The 24,622-nt window shown below is 40.1% G+C and overlaps 1 protein-coding gene and 2 long non-coding RNA genes across 4 annotated transcripts in view; 2 read left to right on the top strand and 1 right to left on the bottom strand.

Annotated features, from left to right (window-relative positions):
- Positions 1–4,446: 4,446 nt before the first annotated feature.
- The window catches only part of PPP2R5A (protein phosphatase 2 regulatory subunit B'alpha), a 63,996-nt gene continuing 43,820 nt past the window's right edge, over positions 4,447–24,622 (top strand). The window contains exon 1 of one of the 2 annotated variants that reach the window (XM_032289169.1): positions 4,447–5,321. In XM_032289169.1, coding sequence (XP_032145060.1) covers positions 5,141–5,321 — 181 coding nt within the window. In that variant the 5' untranslated portion in view covers positions 4,447–5,140. The remainder of the gene's footprint in view (positions 5,322–24,622) is intronic. The other variant, XM_032289171.1, reaches the window with a different exon arrangement.
- LOC116558905 lies at positions 5,545–15,621 on the bottom strand. The gene is made up of 3 exons (XR_004272229.1): positions 15,227–15,621; positions 13,411–13,412; positions 5,545–5,555 (listed from the first exon to the last, which is right to left on the bottom strand). It is a non-coding gene; the product is annotated as an uncharacterized LOC116558905 (long non-coding RNA).
- Positions 16,928–19,730, top strand: LOC116558906. Its single transcript, XR_004272230.1, has 3 exons — positions 16,928–16,939; positions 17,633–17,638; positions 19,265–19,730. It is a non-coding gene; the product is annotated as an uncharacterized LOC116558906 (long non-coding RNA).

Raw genomic sequence — 24,622 nt, forward strand, 5'->3', positions numbered from 1 at the left:
AGGCACTAAAAATTAGCATATTTTTGGCCAGGTGCAGTGGCTCGCACCTGTAATCCCAGCACTTTGGGAGGCCAAGGCAGGTGGATCACCTGAGATTGAGAGTTCAAGACCAGCCTGACCATGATGAAGAAACACTGTCTCTACTAAAAATACAAAAAACTAGCCAGACGTGGTGGCTCATGCCTGTAATCCCACTTACTCAGGAGGCTGAGGCAGGAGAATCACTTGAACCCAGGAGGTGGAGGTTGCGGTGAGCCAAGATCACGCCATTGCACTCCAGCCTGGGCAACAAGAGCGAAACTCCATCTCAAAAAAAAAAAAAAACTTAGCGTATTTTTGTAAGTCAGATACTATATTGATTTAGATTATAGTAAAGCGGCTAGTAAGACACAAACATTTTAAAGAAATGTGAGTTCTTTTTTTTTGAGATAGAGTCTCACTCTTTCACCCAGGCTAGAGTGGAATGGCACTATCAGGGCTCACTGCAGCCTCAACTTCCTAGGATCAGGTGATTCTCCCACCTCAGCCTCCTGAATCACTGGGACTGCAAGTGCACACAACCATGCTGGGCTATTTTCCATATTTTTAGTAGTGATGGGTTTTCACCATGTTGCCCAGACTGGTCTGGAACTCCTGGGCTCAAGTAATCCTCCTGACTTGGCCTCCCAAAGTGTTGGGATTACAGGTGTGAGCCACTGTGCCCAGCCATGAGAGAAATTTTATATGTGTAAATTTGGAAAATACCACTACTCTTTGATTCCGTAGATCTGCCACCTTCGTCTGGTGTTCTATTGGAGCAGTATGGGAAATCATGACTCTTAAGGAATGTTGACAGCTAAAACTTTGCTTGGATGTGTTTTAGAGAATTTCACAGTGATTTGAAAAGAACATTCTCTGTGAGGTGCTTTTTAAAACCATTATACAACCATTATTTTGATGTTGTGGATATTATTGTTTCTTGCATAATTTTTCTCAACAAAAGAATAAGGTCATTAAATGTATATATGTTTATAAACTAAGGAAGTCAAGTAATGTGAGCACAAACCATCCAAGGAATTTGCTACTGATGAAGTCTTGGCCTCTAAATTGCTCTTTACCAAGGAGCTTCACATATGGGAAGGATCAGAAATTCGATGGCACGGAATCAAAGACACTCTTCCTGCTTCAGGAGCACATATAGATAAGTACAGACATTGCAGTTTTCTGTTAGATGATTCTTAGTGACCAAATCTCTGTCTAGGACCCAGATACCTTATTTACTCAAAATAGTGGATGGAAAATAAATGATATACATGTATGCATAACATTTTCATATTTCCCTGAGTTTTTTCTTTCTCGTATCATATTTAAAACTCATGCCAGCCTTGTGAAGAAGGCTGCCATTTTTTTTTTTCTGATGTACAAATGCGGAAAAAGTGACTAGATAGGATTTCTATTGATTAGTAATATAGTCATGCATTTTGATCCTTGAGATATTGTTCTTTCCCCCCCCGACAATGTTTAGTGACTTGATCTGGAATGCCATCCTCTCCTTTCAGGTTTTGACTTGATCTTTAAAATTATGCTCAAAATTCTTCCCCAAGAGGCTGTTTCAGACAAAGCCCAGATGGTTTTTGCTGGTTCAAGCCTCCCGGCAATTTATTTCCAGTATTTTCTATCTATTCTTTCCAGTATCTATTATTTATCATATTCCAGTATGAACGTGGATTATGATTTATTGTGTTGACTTATAGAATTTGCTTTATTGTACTGATTTTCTATTTGTCTCCCTTTCTTATTTTATGTAAATTATTATAAATAGTACTACTCCTGACTTATAGACATTTACAATCTATTTTTCATAACTTCCAAATAACTAGAGAATCGTAGTTCCAAACTTCTGTGTACATAAGAATAACCTAGGGAAGTTATTAAAAATAGACTTCTCAGTGCTTTCCCCATAGGTTCTACTTCTGTCGGGGAGAGGAGTTGGGGGGAGGTCCAGGAATCTGCATTTTCAATAAGCACCCCAGAGAATGCTGATGCACGTGATCCAGTAACACACTTTCAGAAACTTTGCTGTTGGAGAATTAAAAATGTGATTGTTATCCTCTGCTTATATGTATTGTGTCAATCCTCTGCTCAGTGGGGGAAACAGAGGTATAAAATAAAATGACTGAGTTCTTGCTCTCTTGGTGTTGACAAACTTTCAGGGGAGAAAGAGATACCGTCTGCCACGTCAGACAGTGTGTGATGATAGCTGCGAGTGGTGTGGACACTAAATTCAATAGAAACACAAAGAAGGGAGGCATCACTTCTGACTGGATTGTCATGCTTCATAAAAGATGGGGGGTTGAAGAAAAAAAGTTTCAAAAAGATGGAAAAAAAGTGGATTATTTCAAGACGTTGGACCAGCGAAGACTAAGTGTTGAGGATGCATAACTGCTTTTAGGGGATCAGTATGTGGAATGATGTGCTTGAACTAAAAAGAGTTTGTGTAGGCACATGGAGAAATTTACACCTGGAAAGACAGGAGTCAGATTGCAGAGAGCCTTGAATTTGGACTCTATTCTGCAGGTACTGGATGGTTCTTCAAACCTGCAGATAAGATAAAAGTGATCTTAAAAAGACTGATCTGGCAGTGAGTTTGACAGCCCTGAGCTACGTTTGGTGGTCTTTGTATACATTGGGAGAAAGGCCAGTTGTGAAAAGTAGATTTAGCATGATCTGGAGCTTGACTAGATGAGAAAGAGAAAAGCGTCAGAAATGCTGCTGAAGTTTGAACCTCATTGACTGGGGGGGATTGTGTACAATTTCACCACCCAGTGAATCTGAAGGAGGAAATGTTTTGAGGATACTATGTTTGGTTCTAGGTCTAGCATTCAACTTCCTACCAAATTTGGAAATCTTTTGTACATATCCACCAGGTAGCTTCTTCCAATATACGACAGCTATTTTTATTATGTCGAAGGGAAAAGGTCTGGAGCTCGAAGGAGTGGATTACAGATTTGGGTCCACTGGCGCAAAGGGAGACAGACTGTTCAGATTAATAATTATTAACGGCCAGTGTATGGAAAGCATTGCACAAGAAACTAAGATGACCAGTCCTTGTCCTTAAGAAATTCAAAATCAGGCCGGGCGCGGTGGCTCACGCCTATAATCCCAGCACTTTGGGAGGCCGAGGCAGGTGGATCACGAGGTCAAGAGATCGAGACCATCCTGGTCAACATGGTGAAACCCCGTCTCTACTAAAACTACAAAAAATTAGCTGGGCATGGTGGTGCGTGCCTGTAATCCCAGCTACTCAGGAGGCTGAGGCAGGAGAATTGCCTGAACGCAGGAGGCGGAGGTTGCGGTGAGCAGAGATCGCGCCATTGCACTCCAGCCTGGGTAACAAGGCACACGCCCCTAAGATGACCAGTCCTTGTCCTTAAGAAATTCAAAATCTAGACGGAATTTCCAAGAAAGAGATCCCGGTAAGAACACATGGCAAACCTCCAGATCCACACACCACTGACTAATGAATTTGTACTCTTCTGGTTGGAGTAGTTGAGGGCCTTTGGTTCAAGGAAGAGTGAAAATTAGCAGAAGTAAATTGGGAATGAGCAACTTCTTTTTAGAGGGCGTGGACTTGCAGAACTCTTTGAAGCAGTAGATGCTAGACTGCCCAAACCCCACGCGAAAGTAGCTCTCTGGAGTTGTGGAGTCCAAACCACCGAAGAGCTACAAATTTATTCCGCAACTACCAATTACGCGGTTTGGGGCCAGTGAGGAGGCAAGACCCGCCCAGGTGTCTAGTACCTCGCAACGATTGGACGAGCTCACCTCCTTGCCTTCCCCAGGGCTTCCTTGCCCCTCAGTCACACTACTAGTTCACCACCCGACCTTTGCTGCGCCCTCTTTCAGTAGCGTAACACCTGGCGCTCCTTCGCGCCCCAGCCCTCCAGCGCCCCAGCAGTGGCTTCAGTTCCTTACTGGCCAGCAGAGAGGAGAGGGAAGGGAAGAGGCTATTTTGCCCTCTGAACAACCCCTCTCAAATTTCCCGGTCTTCTCGCAGACAGTCAGGAAAGCAATGACAGCCTGGAGCTGTCGCGCATGAGCGCAAAAGTGCCCGCTGATGGAGGGGCGCTTCCCCTCCTTCCCAGGAGATTTGCCACATTGTTGTGACGCAGGGGCACCCCGCTCGCCACCTTCACTTACGATTGGCTATGGCCGAAGCCCGTCACACAGCCCGCCCCATTCCTCTGTCTCAAGAGGCTGCACCTCACGCCGTCGCTGCCGCTTAGCTGTGCGATTGGCTAAGAGGGCTGACATGCTTTCGCGACCCCTCCTCCGCTGCTGCCCCGGGAGGCGGGCGGGACCCCGCGGAAGTTGTCAGTCAAACTCCTCCCTCCTCGCCCCCCGCGAGGCCCCTCCCTGGGCCGCGCGCCCTGGCGCGCGCACACGCGCACACACTCGCCGCTCGCCTGTACCAACCACCTTTTCAAGTAGTAGCGGTGGCTCGCCGGGGGCTCTCCGTGGGCGGCCGACGGGCGCGTGGGGGAGGGGGTTCGGTCCGCCCACCGCGGCAAGGAGCGAGTGTGTGCACGCCGAGGGCCGGGGCGACGGTACAGCGCCCCGGGCAATGAAGGGCCGGCGCTGACCAGGAAGAAGGGGGCACCGCGGCGCGACTCCGAGAGGACCCGCGATGGCAGCGCCCCGGGAGGAGGCTCCAGGCAGGGCTGACTGCGCCGGCAGCAGTCGCTGAGGTGCTGGCCGGCCGGCCGGCTGGCGACCGGGGCAGAAGCGACGAGAGGCGCGCTGGGCGCCCGCAGCCCCGCGTCCTCGCCTCAGTTGTCTAAACTTCAGGCTCTCTTCCACCCGCCCTGCGCGCCTGGAGTCAACAACTTCTTCACCCCCCTTCGCCCCCGCCCTTCCCTCCGTCAACCCCGGGAGCTCGCCGCGCACCGGGGACCAGGAACCTCCGGCGCTGAGATGTGGCCGTGAGGCGTTGGCGGGCGGCGAGGAGAAGCTCGGCGGCGTCCCGGGGCCGGAGGGCGGTGGGGCCGGGGCGCAGGGGCGCGAGCACCCCGCGCCTCTCCCCCGCCTCCTCCTGCCGTCTCCGCCGCTGCCCGTGCCTTGCAAGCAGCAGCCGGAGCTGCCAAGCGCCAGGACCGCGGAGATGTCGTCGTCGTCGCCGCCAGCGGGGGCTGCCAGCGCCGCCATCTCGGCCTCGGAGAAAGTGGACGGCTTTACCCGGAAATCGGTCCGCAAGGCGCAGAGGCAGAAGCGCTCCCAGGGCTCGTCGCAGTTCCGCAGCCAGGGCAGCCAGGCAGAGCTGCACCCGCTGCCCCAGCTCAAAGGTAACCTCCGAGGGCTAAGCCCCGGGAGCGAGCGCAGGGGCTGGCAATGCTCGCCTCTGCGCCAGCAGAGCCATTTCCTCCTGGGCTTGGTTCTCCTGCTCAGCTGGGACTCGTAGTGTGTGAGCCGAGTTCCCCAGGATACCTTGGCGTCCCCTCACCCCCTCCTCCTTTCAGACAGGTTTTCTGTGAAGTCTTGGCTCTTTCCTTCTAATTCTCACTCGCACTCTTCCCATCCTAGCGGAGGCCAACACCCCTCCCCACCTGCGCGCTTGCTTAACCTGCACTTCTTATCTTGCGTCCCGCGAGGTAGAGACCTTCAGGTCAAACCTTCTTCCTCTAGGCTTGCCCTTTCCCGGTCTTGCTTTAAAAACTGCACGAACCTTCCCCGACCTTCACTTTCCCGAGTGTCACCTCCTCTGTTCGGCCACTTTTAGCTAGTCCTTTACTTTTCCAATTATAAAGCTGTCTGCATCCACCCTTTTCTCAACTCCACTTTCCATTGATTGCCTCCAAGAGTCATCAGACCAGGAATCCGAATGCAAACAACGGTTAAGAGTTAGCTGACCTTTAGATGTATTTATAAAGAGCAAGCCTAAAAATTTGACCAGTGTAGTATCTTATTCACTGGATCGTTAGGTTTAAATGTTATTTTTTAGCTCAAAGAATAGAAAGATTTAAAATATTCTGTTGTCTGAGACGATACACGTGGTCTCTTTGGGAATAATAAAGGAGTAGGTAGTGTTGCTTTGCAATCGAATGGGAACTTAGTTTGCCAGGCAGTGATTCCAGGGACTTTGTAGGTTTGTACAGGAATTCAAATTGGTATCCGTGCCTAATGCCTTGCAGGAGAACTTGGCACTCTTTTTGACTCACTTTTCCCACTAGATTTAGAGGATTTTCGGTGTTATTTCCTGGTGTTCTAGTTTATTCGTTGTGTATTACTAATTTTTAATTTTATAATTTTAATATCATTCCTTTTTATGAGATAGAAATGATGACGGAACAAGATGATAATGCTCCTACATATTTAAGTAAAATTTACAACCTGACGGAAATCCCTATCATCTTGTTTTGCAAGGCCGGGAAACTAAAGGTTCATACTAAAATAGATAAATGTTCAGCAGATTTTTCAGTTCATTTGAAAAAGCTCCAGCATCCCCTCCAAGGCCAGTCTGGTTCTGATTTGTCTTTGGGCCTGTGAATCCAGCCTTAGTTTGGCAAGGAGTCTAAAGAAAACCCCAGATCAAATCATAGTTGACCTACAACAGCTCCAGAACCCTGTTCAGACCCTACCTGTCCCTGACCCTCGGGGTGCTTCTAAATCATGACATCTCACAGTTAGAATCAAATTGGCTTTTGAGATAGGATTAGTCTGTACAATCGAATTTATCATTTAATTGCTCTTTAGCATACAACAGTTGTTAAAATTTACATAGCAAAATGGTAGACTATAATGATAGGCATTGCCAAGACTTTAATTCTTGAATGATGTCATAGCTATAAAAGAATATCATCTTTGGTATTCATAGATTTAAAATTTTACACTTATTTAGAACATCATAGATTTTTTTATACTACTGATTTTTTTTTCCCGTTAAATTGTCAAACTGTAGTTTGAAGTTTTGGTGCTTGATTTGCTTTTTAGTAAGATATTCTAGTTTCTTAGTATTGTACTTCTTAATATTATACTTCTATTTAATAAAAATAATTGAATATTAAATATTTGGTTTCAAGCCAGGAGATGCAGCTTTGATACATTTTGCTTTTATTTTATTTTTATTTTTGAGACAGAGTTTCCCTCTTATTGCCCAGGCTGGAGTGCAATGATGTGATCTTGGCTCCCTGCTCACTACAACCTTCGCCCTCCCAGGTTCAAGCAGTTCGCCTGCCTCAGCCTCCCAAGTAGCTGGGATTATAGGCTTGGCCACCAGACCTGCCTAATTTTGTATTTTTAGTTGAGATGGGTTTCACCATGTTGGTCAGGCTAGTTTCGAACTCCTGACCTCAGGTGATTCACCCACCTCGGCCTCCCAAAGTGCAGGGATTACAGGCATGAGCCACAGAGCCATGTTGCCCAGCCATGTTTTTCTTTTAAAAGACTGACAAAAATATGCATAGAGTCAGTAGCCATCTAAGTTATATGATGTAGGATTCAACAAGTTGAGGTGCCATATAGTATTTGGTTCCTAGTACAGAAAAAAGTAAATTGGAGCTTTACATTAATTGTAGATGTTTGCATGAAAGTACAGTATTCACCATAAGGAAAATTATGTATTCAGGATAAATTTGTGCTAATTTAATTGAGGAAATAAGACCCTTACATGGATTACAAACTAATAGGAACAGCTTTGTTTTACCCCAGATCCCATTCTTGAAAGTGATTTTTTAAAAAAATTCAGTTCCTTCAGTTGGAACTTTGGCAGTGTACTTGATACCACAGTGTTGTGTTTTTTCTGCCAGTGGTAGTTTTTTCCATGTGTGGCCTTCACAAAAACAGTGGAAAGCCCTTTAGTATGCGTATGAAAGATAATTTTCTTCCTTCTCTGAAATATCTTACTGTGGAGTGATTCAGATAGCCATGGACTCCAATACTTTTAAGTGTTTATACCAACCTGCTTATGTTACACTGTGACCACATGGGTCTGAACTGGAAAGGTGCCAACTAGTTTTCCTTGAAGCATAGTAAGCCTTAACAAAATAATCCAACTTTTTCACCTGTAAGTAGTTTATTTGTGCAAAATTATTTAGTAAGTGGGTTGTAGGATTTTAATGGCAAAATGTTCAGAATAAATTGTTTTATAATTGGAAGTATTTAATAAGCCTTGTTAGAAGACTTTTTAGTCTATTTAACCTATTTTGTTTAAGACTCTGGAAGGATTGGTTTGGTAAAGTAGTTGATGCCTTACGTTTATATAACATTTTAGCATTTTAAAGTTATTTTACCATAAAATTTTTTAAAATTATCAAACAGTATTGTTCATACCAAGTGAAACAATCCAAAGATATGTAACCCTTAATTCCTGTGTATCTTCTGCTTTTTCACCTATACTAAAGTTAATACTTTTTCACCTATACTAAGGTTTGACAATCCATGGCTCAATGTATTTTTACAAACATCATATTCATTGGATTATCCTTGCAACTTTTTGCAAGATCAGTATTCCCATTTTATTGATGAGAAAGTTGAGGCCTAAAAAGAATGAATAATTTCAGGCCTGTGATTACTTACCTGGATGATGTTGCAACTGACACTGGGACCTAGGTCAAATGATTTTGGTATTTGTGCTGTTAACCTGTTTTACGTAAATTTGAAGCAGTGTGATATAGCTGGGTCTCTGGGGTTAGTCCTGGGTTAAAGGTAAATTTTTAATCTTTCTAAGTAGTTTTTCTTATCTGTAAAATGGGGATAATACCTTCAATCTCCCCAGGCCTGTGGGGATTAAGGGAAATAATTGAAGTGCCTAAAAATAGTCAAAGAATGTTAGTTCCCATTCTCTTAAATATTTGAAAATCCAGATTAAAAATATTTTTAAATGAAGGATTATTAATAGGATTACTTAAATAGTAAACTTTCCTAGTGTATTTAAAGTATGATTTTATTTATAATCAGTTTTCAGATATGATTTATGTGAAGTGAAGTGCAGCTGTAACATCTTTCAGCATGAGTGTAGAAATGGAAACAGGGTTAAGTCAGCCTCTTTAAAATATTAAAAGCTATGGTAAGACTTTTTTACCAAGCAAAGAAACCAAGCAAAGAAACCAAACTAAGCAGTAGAATTGCATAGATGTGCATTCCTCATAGGAGACAGCCAGGAAATAAATAGCAAGATCAGACTGAAACTGGCTTTGAGATTGAAATCCCCTTCGGAAGAGGTAAAACTTTCCCAAGTAGCACTCAGATTCTTTGTTGGTCCATTCTTAGCAGCTGGGTCCCACTGAAGGTATTGAAGCTAGTAATAGTGGTGTTGATTGCAGTGCCTCCGTATAGGGGGAGAAATGTGTGTGTTCTAGAATAGGTGATCTAAGATAATTGCGGAACAAGAACACTGACATTATCTTAAGTTTTATAACTAAACCTTTTTGTGGAGAGAAAACAGTACTACTCACTCAACTTTTAAGGTTTATAGGACTTCTCAAAGTTACTATCAATTCCATCTAAACACAATTGGGATGGCACTAGAGGAGAGTTCAAATTCATCTGAAGTTAAGAAAATTGTTTACAAAGGGATAGAACATTTTAGTAATTTTAGGACTATTTTCTGAGAAGTATTGTCCTATCTCTTATGGAATATTAATTTTTAAAAAATTAAAACATTTTTAGGATATACTTAAGATAAATTGCTAAATAAAGTGTTCACTGCTAGTTCTCACATAAAGGAAAAACTTTTCTATTTGAACCTATTTTAAGATCTTTAGAATTCTTGTTTAGGATCATCTCTTCCTTCCCTTTATTACCTTGTCTGATTGTTAATTGTGGATTATTTTATGTGTGGATTATTTTAGGAAGTGTCTGAGTAAAGTGCTAATCCAATAAAATGTATTTGGTAAAATAGTGCAACCATTGTAGTATGTTACTATCATATAAACAGTAGATTTGTCTTCCTGCATCAGTGATGACTCATTGCTTTCAACCTCAGTTTAGCCATTTTCACTTGCAAGAATAACATTTTTCCCTTGATAAAATCACAAAGATGAGTTAGTCTTTAAGGCGTTACTGCTGCTTTGGATTTCAAAGAGGTTTACTAACAAAAATAACACATTTAGATTTTTGTGCTTCATTTTTAAAAGCTTTTTATATTGTATAAAGCTGGGGATAAAGACTAGTTTGTTTTTATGTGTTTAGCATTGTGGTTCCCAATCCTGGCTATACCTGGTTTGTTTTTGTTTTTTTGAGACTGCATCTCGCTCTGTCACCCAGGCTGGAGTGCAGTGGTGCCGTCTCTTGGCTCACTGCAACCTCTGTGTGACTCCCAGGTTCAACTGATTCTCTTGCACGCAGTGCAACGCCAGCTAATTTTTGTATTTTTAGTAGAGATGGGGTTTCACCACAGCTGATCAGGCTGGTTTTGAACTCTAACCTCAGGTGATCTCCCTGTGTTGGCCTCTCAAAGTGCTGGGATTACTGGCGCGAGCCACCGTGCCTATACCTGGAGATTTTGAAACAAAACAAAACAAAATCAATACCTGGGCACATCCCCAAGAGATGTAAATTAATTGGCCTAAGGTAAAATCCAGTTAGAGTATTTTTAAAAGCTCCCAGGGTGATTCTAATGCGCAGCCAGGGTTGAGAATCGCCGGGTTAGCATTGTCTGTCTATTGATTTAATTCATTAATTGAGACTTTGTCCTTTCCTCTCTGATACTCATGGTTCATTACCCAGCCTGTTAACATTTCCTGCCCTGGCTTCACCTCCTGCTATTTACATTTGACTCTCTTAACTTTGCTGCCCCCTGTGGCTTAGCTACTTTACTGAAGGGGAGATAATGCTGTTAGATTCTGGAGTTTTAGGTATGATGGGATGATTCTATTGGTTTGTTGTCGTTATCATAATTAAAGCCCAACTATTATTTGATGCCAGGTGGTCAATTTTCTTTTCTCTGTGATTTTTGGAGCTGGCAAGCAAAATCGAGAACGTATGAAAGAGGTTTGTCCAATTTTAATCTCATCATTCAGCATAACAAGTAGAAATGATTCCAACCACTTTTGGATGTAAAACTAGTTTCCGCTGTATGCTTACAACAGTGTTCTGTTTCTTGAAGATCTAGGCCTGCTAATATCATTCTATATGATACTGAACAAAGGACTATTCTTGAACCTTACAGCATTTTTGGTCATGCCTTATTTTTATTTCACATCAAGAAATGTTTTTCTCCAGAGTGTTTTCATGGCCATCATCTAACTTAATCTTGACCACAGCTTTTTATCGAAGGTAGGGCAGTGAGAACTCAGGGTTGCTTATATTCCATATTTCTATTTTGTCTTTGTCTTTTCTGGTATCAGTTTGAGTAATACTTGTGTTTATTGATTTGTTGTTTTGGATGGATGTTCAGTTGTTATGTTGTGATGCTCTCTCTCCGGAATGAGATGGTGAATTTTTTTGTGAAAGCAGAAGTCATCATCTGTTTTTTCAAGTCCCGTTACGGTACCAAATACGGTATTTTGTGCATAACAAATGTGGTCATAGAGACAGAATCAGTGTTTTGATGAATAAATTATCTATTGTTTGTCTTCTAGTATCCCCTTCCCCTTTATTGATTGTGTTTCTTTTAGTGATGTTTGGTGCTATCTACCAAAGATTTATTCTCTTCTGTTTTGTTTTTTGGTTTTCCTTATTTTTTTGAGACAGGGTCTTGCCCTATCACCCAGGCTGAAATGTAGTAACACAATTATAACTCACTGCAGCCTAAAACTTCTGGGCTCAAGCGATTCTCCTAAGTAGCTAGGACTACGGGTATGCGCTGCCACACCCAGCTAAGTTTTTTATTTTTATACAGACAGGTTCTCGCTGTGTTGCCCTGACTGGTCTTGAATTCTTGGCCTCATGTGATCCTCCGTCTTTGGCCCTGCAAAAGCTGGGATTACAGGTGTGAATCACTGCCTCACCCAGTTTTTTGATTTTAATATATTATGCCTAAAACTGGTTCAGGATTATTTAAAAGCAGGGGTATCCAAGGGAGAGCATATTGTCATGGGTTCTTAGTTTCTGTTTTTGGTTGTGCCAGTGAAGCCCCTACCTCGTTCCTCTTTTCTGCTATTCACTAGAGACAGAAACTGAAAAACCATGGCTTCAGGCTGCCAAAAGCCTAAAACAAAATGAAACAGAACAACAACAACACAAAAATAAGGTGGGTTGGACATGCTTGATTTAAAGTAAATGAATTCTGGGTCCTTAATACCTTAGCAATAAATAGTAAATGTAGGTTTAAAACAAAAGATTATTTGTATTTTGCCAATAACCAGTATGAATGACGTGAAACATTATTGATAGGTTTGTTGCTAGGAAAGTTACTATATAAGATTCTTGAGGAAAAGTAATATACTGGGTTGACTCCTAGACATGGACATGTGTATATGAAATTACTGAAATAATTTGTGTGTAGTAATCTCTGAGTTTGAGATACAATATTTATAAGGATGTCCTGGAAGGAGGTGAAAGGAACAGATTTAAAATATATAATAAACTTCGAGTATATTATTATGTAACAAGGAATCTAAATATTTTCCTGAAAGACGTGACAGACTGGGATTATGCAAAATAAACTCCACTTTTCTGAGCAGGATATTGACTAATAAGCAGTTTCAAGCCTAGTTTTTGTCTGTCTTTTTGAACTCTTATCTGAAGGATTTTATTTATGTGGGCCTTTTAAGTGAATAATGAAGAATTTTAGAAATCCTATAATTTTGATTGGTTTTCCTGAAGAAACATACTGAGATTTTTTTTTTTTTTTTTTTTTTTGGGAATGGGGTAGGGGGGAGGTAGAGGGGTGGTAATCTAACTTGCATACTGAAGACAAGGGGTTTCTTAGATACGCACTCCTCCTACTGGAATGGTGATGCAATTTGTAGCTACCATAACCTTACTATGATGTTATATCTAGTTGAGCTTTCCAGTGCTGAATGGGATCTCAGAAGTCATTCTGGTTTAGCCTCCATTGGGAATTGATTTCACTTTTGTTATTCTAAATAAGTATCTTGCCATTAAATCAGAGAAGTTTTCTTTAAGGTGGGGAGGAAAGTACAGGGTTTTAAAACGCTTATTCCCTCTGGTTTTGCTTAATGAATAAACTGTTTAGATAATAGCTAAAAGAGGTTAAATATCTGAAACAAAAATTTTTAAATGGCTTAGAACTTGCAGTTCAGTAGTATCAAATCTAAAATACAGCTTCAAAAATTGTGTATTTTTTTCAGCAGAATGCAGATTTTTAAAAATTATATATTTTGTCTAATTGGTTTTGCCTTCATTTCACATTGTGTCAAGGATATTCCACAATTATAGCTATTACCTTAAGTCAATGATTATTTGAACTCATTGTTAATCCCCTGCCTCTAAATTGATAAGTGAAAAAAATGAGCCAGTTTTTGTTATAACTCCTGAATTTTGATTAGCAAAATTGGGAGATTTTTAAAACATAACTTTTCAGATGGACTTTAAAATATATATCTATCTCTATTGAAGTTAAAAGTAAAATGAGACATAACTTCTGTAGGAATATATATCTGATTTTATTAAAACAACAAAAAACTTGTACTACCGTTCTTTAAATTGGACAGAGGCAAAAGATTTTGTTTGTTTGCTGTGAAATTAGACACATACTTTATTTTCAAAAATCTAGTACTGAAACCTTTTCCTCTCTTTGGTTTTCCATAGTGCATAAAATTTTGGCGAAAAAGAAAATTTTGGTGAACCGCTGCAGAGATTAAAACTTGATAAAGTGAATAAAATGATGAGTGTTTTTTCTTTTCAATTTCATGTCTTTAGGAGTTTATAGTTGGTGGCAAATACAGATTTCTAAGTAGGCAGTTTCAAATAGCGTGATAAGTGTCATGATAAGAGTAAGTTCTAAAACGTTAAGGGAGTATGTGAAGGACTCGACCCTGTTTTGGTATGGGAGGGGAGAGATCAAGGAAAGTTCCCTGGAGAAAGTGACAGGTAAACGGCCACCTAAAAGGCCAGAAGGTGTTAGACCAATATAGGAGACGTCCACCCAAAGGATAGTATATGCAGACCCAGAGCTAAGTAAGCATAGTATATTTTGGGAATTACCAGCAGTTTACATAACTGTGATATAGAATATAGGTTATATTCTATATCTCTGTGTGATATACTCTATATCACTAGAGAAGTGGAACATTTAGGGTCTAGTGCATAGTCTTGTTGCTGTGTTGTTGCTATGTTGGAGAATGGATGTAGGCATTTTATTGCATTCATACTTTACAGCACCATGAAGAGTGTATTGGGAAATGATTAGTGAGGATACTGACACAGTAATCAAGACAAGAGATGAAGGTGCTTTCCCAAGTGAAGATGGGGTGGTATCACAGGCAAGACCTGGTGAGAGGGAACAATCAATGATGATACATGATACATTTCTCTCTTTTTTTTTTTAGAGTCTTGCTCTGTCACCAGGCTGGAGTGCAGTGACGCAATCTTGGTTCACTGCAGCCTCCACCTCCTGGGTTCAGGTGATTCTTCTGCCTCAGCCTCCTGAGTAGCTAGTGCTACAGGTGCCTACCACCACACCCAGCCAATTTTTGTATTTTTTGGTAGAGATGGGGTTTCACCACATTGACCAGGACGGTCTCAATCTCCTGAACTCGTGATCGGCCCGCCTCAGCCTCCCAAAGTGCTGGGATTACAGGCGTGAGCCACCGCACCTGGCCGATGATACATTTCTAACTTGGGCAACTGGATGTATGATAGCAGCTTATTGAAAGAGAAAAATGGAGACATTAGATTTGGGAGGAGAAGATAATGGTACTTTGTTGATCAGGGCGAAGTGTCTGTGGGAAGCTGAAGTGAAGCTGCCTAGTAGGAAGGTGGATTATTTGGATATGGAGCAATGTGCTGGAGATAATTTGAGAGTCTTTGGCTTATACGTGGCATTTGAAACCATGCAAATAGAAGCGACTGCCCACTGAAAATGGATAGAACGAGAAGACGCAAAGAAATACCAACATTGGGATAATGGGTAAGGTAAAAAGATATAACCAAGAGTCAAGAGAGACAGCTGGAGTGGAGGCCAAAGAAGACAGGAAAGAGTGAAGACGAGGCTGTCAGGGGAAGAAAGTCTTTACAAACTGGGGGATAGGTTGGGAAAGTAGTAACAGTGGAGAACTGTGGTCAAGTCCAATAAGAACTGAAAAGTTTGCCGGGTGTGGTGGCACGTGCCTGTAGTCCCAGCTACTCGGGAGGCTGAGGTGGGAGGATTGCTTGAGCCCAGGAGTTCTGGGCTGTAGAGCGCTATTCGAATCCCGGTGTCCGCACTAAATTCGGCAACAATATGGTGACCTCCAGGGAGCCGGGAACCACGAGGTTGCCTAAGGAAGGGTGAACCGGTCGGAAACGGAGCAGGTCAAAACTCCTGTGCTGATCAGTAGTGGGAATCCTGTGAATAGCCACTGCACTCCAGCCTGGGCAACATAGCGAGACCCCGTCTCTTACTAAAAAAAAAAAAAAAAGAAGAAGAAAAAAAAAGAACTGAAAAGTTTCCATGGATTTGTTAGTCTTTAGACAACATTGGTGACTTGAGAGATGTTTGGAGGACTGATAACTTGAAATTAGATTTTGTAAGGTGGATGGTGAGTGGAAATTGTAAAAGCTGAATGAGTAAGTATGGACAACTGTTTCAGAAAGTTTGGCAGTTTAAAATTACTATAACTACTGTATAGAGAATGCATTGTAGCAGAATATGATTTTTTTTTTTTGAGACGGAGTTTTACTTTTGTTGCCCAGGCTGGAGTGCAATGGTGTAATCTCGGCTTACCACAACCTCTGCCTCTCAGGTTCAAGCGATTCTCCTGCCTCAGTCTCCTGAGGAGCTGGTATTACAGGCATGCACCACCATGCCCAGCTAATTTTGTATTTTTAGTAGAGACAGGGTTTCTCCATGTTGGTCAGGCTGGTCTCGAACTCTCAGCCTCAGGTGATCTGCTGACCTCGGCCTTCCAAAGTGCTGGGGTTATAGGCATGAGCCACTGTGCCCTGCTAGAACAAGATTTTTTAGAAGGAGGCGCTGGGCGTGGTGGCATGCGCCTGGAATCCCAGCTATTCAGGAGGCTGAGGCTGGAGGATTGCTTGAGTCCAGGAGTTCTCGGCTGTAGTGCGCTATGCTGATCCGGTGTCCGCACTAAGTTTGGCATTAATATGGTGACCTCCCGGGAGCAGGGGACCACCAGGTTGCTTAAGGGGGTGACCAGCCCAGCTCCGGAAATGGAGCAGGTCAAAACTCCCATGTTGATCAGTAGTGGGATCGCACCTGTGAATAGCCACTGCACTCCAGCCAGGGCAACATAGTGAGACCCTGTCTCTTAAAAAAAAATTAAAAAATTTTTTAAAAATACAAAAAAAAAAAAAAATAGGAGGGGAGGACAAGTTAGGAGATTAATAAGTTAGGTAAGACATGTGACTTGGGCTAGGGTAGTAGCCCAAGATGGAGAGAAAAAGATGCATTTGAGATATATCTTAGATAGGACCTTGTTAATGAATTGTTTGGGAGGAAATGGAAAGGCAGAGGTGTAGGAGTCAAGGAAGACTTTTAGATGTTTTAGCTTGGACACCTGGGTGGGTAGGAATGTGTCCCACCACTAAGAAAGGAGTACACTGGAGGAGGAACCAGGTATAGAGGGAAAATCCAGAGTAGTATTTTGGAAATTTTAAATTTGAGATGCTGTTTAGAAACCCATTTATAAATGTCAAATAGACCATTGCATATGTGAATCAAAGAGTGCCCATTTGGTAATTTCTGTGACTTCTAAACATTAACTATATTCTTTATATTAACTTTTAATGGCCTGCCAAGGCTTTCAAATTTGCTTATAAGAAGACGTGGATAGCTTGGGTTGCTGGCCACTTAGTCTCCTGGTTAAATTGGGATTATCTATTCCCTACTCAATAGAATGTGTTCTGTGTACACTGCATGACAAGATGTCATTAGTACGTGCATGAAGGAGATCACAAAATATGCTGGGACGAGTGCATGAATAAGGTTAAAGTGCCTGTTTTTTTGTCTTTAGACTATAAGTTAAATGTTTTGAGACCCAAGAGACATATCTTCCTACATAGCATTTAGATAGTCAGTTCTGTTTTATATTTATTGAATGAAAGAATGAAGCAAAAGCTATTAAATTGAAAAAAAAACATTTTATATCATACAATAATTTACAACTTTAGGGTGATTTATAACTGAGTAACGTTTACCTGCAACACTAAACTGGTTAGCATTTTATAGATGAAAAAACCAAAATCTAGGTAGGTTATATTGTTGTGCTGGTCGTGTATGACTTGCTCTTCTCAGTTGGTTGCTGATTCCTCTATTAAATGGAAGATGTTTGTTGCCTGCACTGAAGCAAAGTTGAGTACCTTATTTCCTTAAACTGTAACAGAGAAATATTTATAATTGAGAGAAATGTTTCTTTTTGATAACTTAAAAATGAGATTTTCATAAGGTGAAGAGTGAGTGGAAATTGTAAAAGCTGAATGAGTAAGTCTTTAGACTCTAGTCTTTAGTGTAACTAAAGTCTTTAGACCTAGTCTAACTATAGTCTTTAGACCTAGACCTATAAATCTATAGACTCTAGTCTTTAGACCTTAGACTACAGTGTAGTCTTTAGATTATAGGTGCTGGGCAAGTAAGCCAGTATTGAACATAGATTTTTCTAAGACCCGTTAAAGCAAGGAATCTTTGTTTCTTAAATTTCTTCTGATATAAAAATGCTTCATTGATCGTCTTTGAGGTCTTCTTTTGAGCACTGTCCTCTCTCTCCTTTTTAGGTAACCTAAAATTTTTCTGGGGAAAAAAAAAAAAAAAAAAAAAGAGAGCATTTGTTTTATGAATGAGTAGTGAGAAACAAGATGAAGTGAATTGTTAATCATTCAGCACATTTGTGTCACAGCTAGATTTTGGAGTCACTACTCAAAGTTATAATGATCTATAATTAGCATGAAGAAATTGTAGATTATCAAGAACTGATTAGAATCTGTCTACTTATTTTTGCCTCTCTTTTGGAAATGTTGGGTATATTCTGGCCCCCTTTTACACAAAGTTTTTGGAAAGTTTTAAAAATACTATTTCACATTAGCATAGTACTATCTTTCTGATCATTTTTTCTCAATCTGAGAAAAGGAAAAAAGGTCAAGATAATGGAGACTTGGATGTAAAAGTCAATTGGGCTAATACATCTACCACTTGACTGATTTTATTCTTCCACTAAAACTTCCAGACAAGCTGAAATTAGAGTTAGATGTCATCTCCTTAAATAGTTTTCCACATGCATTTGTGCTTGCAGTGAGTGAATGAACCAACCTAATTTTGAATCCAGAGTGAACATAAAGTAGCATATATAACAATGAAGTGCTTTTAAGATAGATTTGTTTACCATAGCCATATTTCCTTCATGAGACTTTTTTTTTTTTTTTTTTTTTTTTTTTGTGATACATGGTCTCGCTTTGTCTCACAGCCTGGAGTGCAGTGATGCGATCTATGCTCACTGCAACCTCTGCCTCCTGGGTTCAAGCAATTCTCTTGCCTCAGCCTCCTGAGAAGCTGGGATTACAGGCACCCACCACCACAATCACCTAATTTTTGTATTTTTAGTAGAGACAGGGTTTCGCCATGTTGGCCAGGCCGATCTTGAACTCATGATCTCTAGTGATCCGGCTGCCTTGGCCTCCTAAAGTGCAGGGCTTACAGGAGTGAGCTGCCGTGGCTGGCCCCTAAGAAATTTTGATTATTCATGTAGGAAAGGGAAAAATACACCTAGCTCCTGTGTATCTAGTCACTGGTTTTGGTATTTACCTATTTTGATAATCTGTTTTTAATTTGGATCACCTGGATACTCTCTGTATATTTTTAAGAACTAATTCTTTTTAAGATGTAGAGAAGTAAGTTCTTCTATAGAACAGGAATTACTATTTTAGGTTATAATACAATACTTGGTGTGAGTCATAAGCTAATCTCAGTTTTCATGGTTTTCTAAATTAAACTCATTTAAAGAATGTGTAATGAGAAGTGTCATATTTTAAACTACCCCATTTTATTATTATTTTTATAAAAACTTATGGACTTACTGTTAACACAACTCAAAGGACAATCTTATAATGGTAGAAAGTAAAAATTCCCACCTAGAGGAAATCTCTCTTAAATCTTGCGCATCTTCCTGTATTTTCTCATCAGTGGGATCATACTATGTATGCTATTCTGTAGCCTATTATTTTCACTTAATAGAATAGCAAATTTCAGCATGAAAAATATTAGAATCAATTTAGAATTGTTTCTGGATAAACTTTTTCTTTTTTACTGAACCAACTCATTTGAAACCTTGGTGATAAGTTTCTTATATTTCAAAGGAAGGAAATAATTTCTAGGAGTACAAATATTTAATTTCATGGAGATTATATGTGGATCTCTTGGAAAATTTAATTTAAGGAATTGCCATTTTAAAATATATATATTTTATATAATTTCCAGGGTTCTTGGATTTCCCCACAACCACCATCCCAAAGCCCATCTGTGATAATGGTAGAAAGAAGTGGGATGTCTGTAGAGTGTAGATCCTGCTTCTAGAGACTTGAACACCTTGTTTTTGTTTGTTTGAGACAGAGTCTTACTCTGTTGCCCAGGCTAGGGTGCAGTGGTGTGATCTTGGCTCACTGCAACTTCTGCCTCTTGAGTTCAAGCAATTCTCCTGTCTCAGCCTCCTGAGTAGCTGGGATTACAGGTGTGAGCCACTATGCCTGGCTAATTTTTGTATTTTTAGTAGAGACAGGGTTTTGCCATGTGGACCAGGCAGGTCTCAAACTCTGGCCTCAAGTGATCTGCCCTCCTCAGCCCCGCAAAGTGCTGGGATTACAGGCGTGATCCACCATGCTCGGCCCAGTTAATTTTTTTGAAATAAAAAATAGCAGTAATAACGTATATACTTATATTTGAATGACAATTGATTAAAGCATGAACATATTTATGTTCTTGAAAGTTTTAGTATTGTAGGGCTTTTCTTAAAATAATACATTTATATATTAGAACATTCTCAAACTTGTAGTATGTATGTATTCAAATTTCTTAAAATTGTTGTCTTCAATTTTTTCCCACCATTTTCAATTTTAATGAAATCACAGAATCTTAATAAGTCATATTTAGTCACAGTGCTATGAATCATTTGTTAATAAACGTTTCCATTGTTACTTTATATGTCTGCTCTCTAAAGTTTCAAATAAAAGCTGATTTTAGATTCTTAGTTATTAATGTTCTAGGGGTATTGCCAAAAAAAGCTACATGTCCTATATTCTGTGCCAGTTTCTTAAATTAGAATCTTGGATTGCATCCTCAGCGTGTCACTGTAGTGGTATTGCTGGGTTGCTATGATACAGTGCTTGTTCTATAATTTGTAGCATGAATCCTATATGAGATCTTACTTTAGATTTCAAGTATGTTAGCAGCAGTAATTAGGGATGTTTTCCCCTAAGGAAAATTACAGCTATGAAATTATTATTTGTTACAAATGATACCTGCTACTTCAAATTATTTATTCTTAAATATAGAGGATTAACATTGAACAACTTGAAATAACTTGGTTGTCACCTCAGAAGTTTAGTTTATCACTGACTTAAGATGGGCAAGAAGAGGAAGGGTTTATGATAATGAACATATTAAGATTTCAGTGTTCTTTTACTTGGTATTTGATATCTTAAGAGAAATGAATATAGACTAGATTTTCTGGGAAGATACATTTGAAGCAGTATGATTAAAACCACATTATAGGGGAAAACTACAAATTATTGTATTACATTAAAAAATGTTTGGTGAACTGTTCTTAAAACCAACCCTCTGTGGCCATCTTAATAAGCTATTATTACTACCTCTTTTTCATTTTAAGTGTTGGTTTTGGGATTTCATTTACATGTTCCTTGAAAATTTTTATTAATTAATTTAGCGTTATAAATCATAGGCACCATAAAGACAAAACTAGTGGATTCTGTGTTGTATACTCTTTGGTGGTGGAATGAAGTTTATGTGATTATTGGTCAGTGGCATTGCTGCAATTGATCTTTAAACTTTTACTGTCTCTCAGCAATGTTTTGGGTATTTGATATGAAAGTATTTTAGAGACCAGAACTAAACTAAATTTTAAAAACAGCTCTATTAAGATATAATTCATATACCATGTAATTCCCCATTTAAAGTATACAATTCCATGGCTTTTAGTACATTCACAGATATATATGTGCAGCTACCACAGTCAATTTTGGAATAGTTTCATCATCTCAAAAAGAAATACCATGTCCTTTAGCTGTCACCCCCTATTCCTTTAGGGATTCCCTAAGCAACCATTAATTTACTTTCCATCTCTAAATTTCCCTATTCTGGACATTTCATGTGAATGGAATAATATAATATGTGGTCTTTCGTAGTTGGCTTCTTTCATTTACTTCGCATAATGTTAAGGATTTTTTCATGTTATAGCATGTGTTAGTGCTTCATTCCTTTTTATGGCTGAATAGTATTCTGTTGTATGATTATACCACATTTTATTTACCCATTCCTCACTTGATAGACATTTTGATTGTTTGTACTGTTCAGTTATGAATAATGCTGCTTTGAACATTTGTATACAAGTTTTTGTGTGGATATACATTTTCATTTCTCTTTTGTATACACGTAGGGGTGGAACTGCTTGGTCATAAGGTAATTCTGGGCTTAGTCACTTGAGAAACTGCCACACTTTTTTCCATAGTGGCTGTACTATTTTACATTCCCACTTGTGGTATATGAGGGTTCTCATCGCTCCACATCCTTACCATTACTTGTTATTTTGACTTTTTGATTATAGCCATCCTAATGGATGTGAAGTAGTATCTCCTTGTGGTTGTGATTTGCATTTCCCCAATGACTGATGTCTCTTTTAACATGCTTAGTGGCCATTTGTATATCTTGGAGAAATGGCCCCTTAGATCCTTTGCCCACTTTTGAATCGTTGTCTTTTTATCATTGAGTTGTAAGAATTCTTTATATATACTTGATATAACTCTCTGTGTCTTTTCACTTTCTTGGTGGTGTCCTTTGAAGTACAAACGTTTCAAATTTTGATTAAGCCTAAATTTTCTTTTTTCTTGTTACTCATGCTTTTGGAGTCATATCTAAGGATCCTTTCCCAAATGTGAGGCTATGAAGATTTACTCCTATGTTTTTTCTCTAAGAATTTTGTAATTTTAACCTTTACATTTAGGTCTTTGGCCATTTTGAGTTAATTTTTATATAGGGTATGACGTAAGGATTCAAATTCATTCTTTTGCATGTAGCTATCACATTTATCTCCTCACCATTTGTTGAAAATACTTCTTTCCCCATTAGATGGTCTTGGCTCTTTTGTTGAAAATTAGCACGTGGTTTTATTTCTGGATTCTCAGTTCTATCCCATTGATCTATATGTCTGTTCTTGTGTCAGTACCACACTGTCTTGATTACTTGTTTTATGTAGTAAGTTTTGAAATGGGATAGCATGAATCTTGCTAGTTTGTTTTTCTTTTTCAGGATTGTTTCAGCCGTTATTGGGTCACTTAAAATTGCAAAGATTAGGTTATTGATTTAAGATCTTTTGTGCTTTCCTGTATAGACATTTATAGCTATATCTTTCCCTTAGAACACGCTTGAGTTTTGGTATGTCTTTATTTTCATTTGTCTCAGCATGTTTTTTATTTTGTTTTAGGTTTCTTCTTTGACCCTTTAGTTATTTAAGAATAATTTAATTCCCACATATTTGTGACTGTCCCAGAAATGTTTTAACTTCTCTTTTCTAAGAGATGAGGGTCTCACTGTGTTGCCCATGCTTCAGTGCAGTGGCTGTTCACAGATGCTGTAATAATACACAGTGGCGGCTAACTCCGGGGCTCAGTGGGATCCTCATTGCCTCAGCATCTCAAGTAACTGAGCCTACAGGTACATGCTACCATGCCCCCCTCTCCTTTTTTTTTTTTTTTTTTTTTTTTGAGACATATCTCACTCTGTTGCCCAGGCTAGAGTGCAGTGGCACGATCTCAGCTCACTGCAACCCCAGCCTCCAGGGTTCAAGCTGTTCTCTTGCCTCAGCGCCTGCTGTAGCTGGGACTACAGGTGCACACCACCATGCCTGGCTAATTTTTCTATTTTTAGTAGAGATGGGGTTTCACCGTGTTGGTCAGGATGGTCTCGATCTCCTGACCTTGTGATCTACCTGCCTCTGCCCCCCAAAGTGAGTGGGTGTAGCTTCCTCCATCTGTGTATATATCAGAAGCCTCTGATCCTCTTCCTCAGAGAGGTGCAGCTTTGAGTATGTCCAGGCACCTTGGGATGACAGTGGTTTTGGCAGGTTCTCTGTCCTTTCCTGACCGTACTTCCAGCTGTTAAGTTCCATTGATTTTCAGCTGATTGCTCAATTGTTTTCAATAATGCTTTGGTGCACACATTGTTCTACAAACTAATCCAATCAAATCCAGGCTCCTTTGAAGGCGTAGTTCCCAAGGTCAGTATGTGATATTTGTTCTAACAACAGGAGGCCTCCATGCTTCTGTTTTTTGTTGTTGTTGTTGTTGTTGTTTGTTTTTGTTTTTTGTCTCTCCTGAACAATAACTGGCCTACAGTTTAGTCTGTATCCTCATTGAATTTACAGATCTCCCCATTATCTTTCGCCAAAACCTCTACTGTTCTTAGAGCACCCTTAGGCTTGAACATTTTTTAAAATGCCCTGTTGTAAAGAAGTCAGTTGTTGTGGTACTTCTCCCCCCAAGCAGAATCTCAAGAGTCAGGGCTCTGAGCTGGGGGTAGGGACAATGGTATGCTTCTCTCTGAAAGCCTGCTTTAGGAGCTGAGCAGTTGGGGGAAGTGGGAGCAGTAATCTGAGGTCTTTTTGGCTTGCCTTCTCCAGTGTGGAATCAATACTTTATGGGCCAGAGCTAAGGTAATTGAGGCCCCAGTAATTTTACCAGTGCTGCACAAAAGGTAGAGCCTCTGTAGCATGTGTGGAGGTTGGGCAGAAGAAAGGAGGCCTGCCTTTCAGATGCACTTGTCTAGAACTTATCCTCAGCAACAATAAGTAGCTGTGGAAAGGATGAGAAATGCCAATGCGTCCTACTCCTTACCTAAAGATGTCTGGGAGCTAGACGTAGTGGGATCCATGTGTCCTTGGCTGCACCTCTTTGAAGTGGAGTTTCTCTGTAGCTGAACCAAGGGGGAAGGAGCTGTCTTGGTTAAAATACAGTCATGTGCTGCATAATGTTGTTTTGGTCCATGACATGGTATATAGGATGGTGGTCCCATAATACTACAATGAAGCTGAAAAATTCCTATCCCCTAGTGATATAGCTTTAACTCATAGCACATAACTCACGTGTTTATGGTGATGCCAGTGTAAATAAACTGACTGCACTGTCATATAAAAGTATAGCACATACAATTATGTGGAATACATAATACTTGATAATAAATGTTACTGGCTTATGTATTTATTATACTATTTTTATTTTATGGTGTACTACTTATTAAAAAAAAAAGTTAGCTGTAAAACAGCCTCAGGCAGATCCTTCAGGAGGTATTCTAGAAGGAGATGTGGAG

The sequence above is a fragment of the Sapajus apella genome, unplaced genomic scaffold (genome assembly GCF_009761245.1).
Source record: "Sapajus apella isolate SASKATOON/1434 unplaced genomic scaffold, GSC_monkey_1.0 scaffold22, whole genome shotgun sequence".
Lineage (NCBI taxonomy): Eukaryota > Metazoa > Chordata > Mammalia > Primates > Cebidae > Sapajus > Sapajus apella.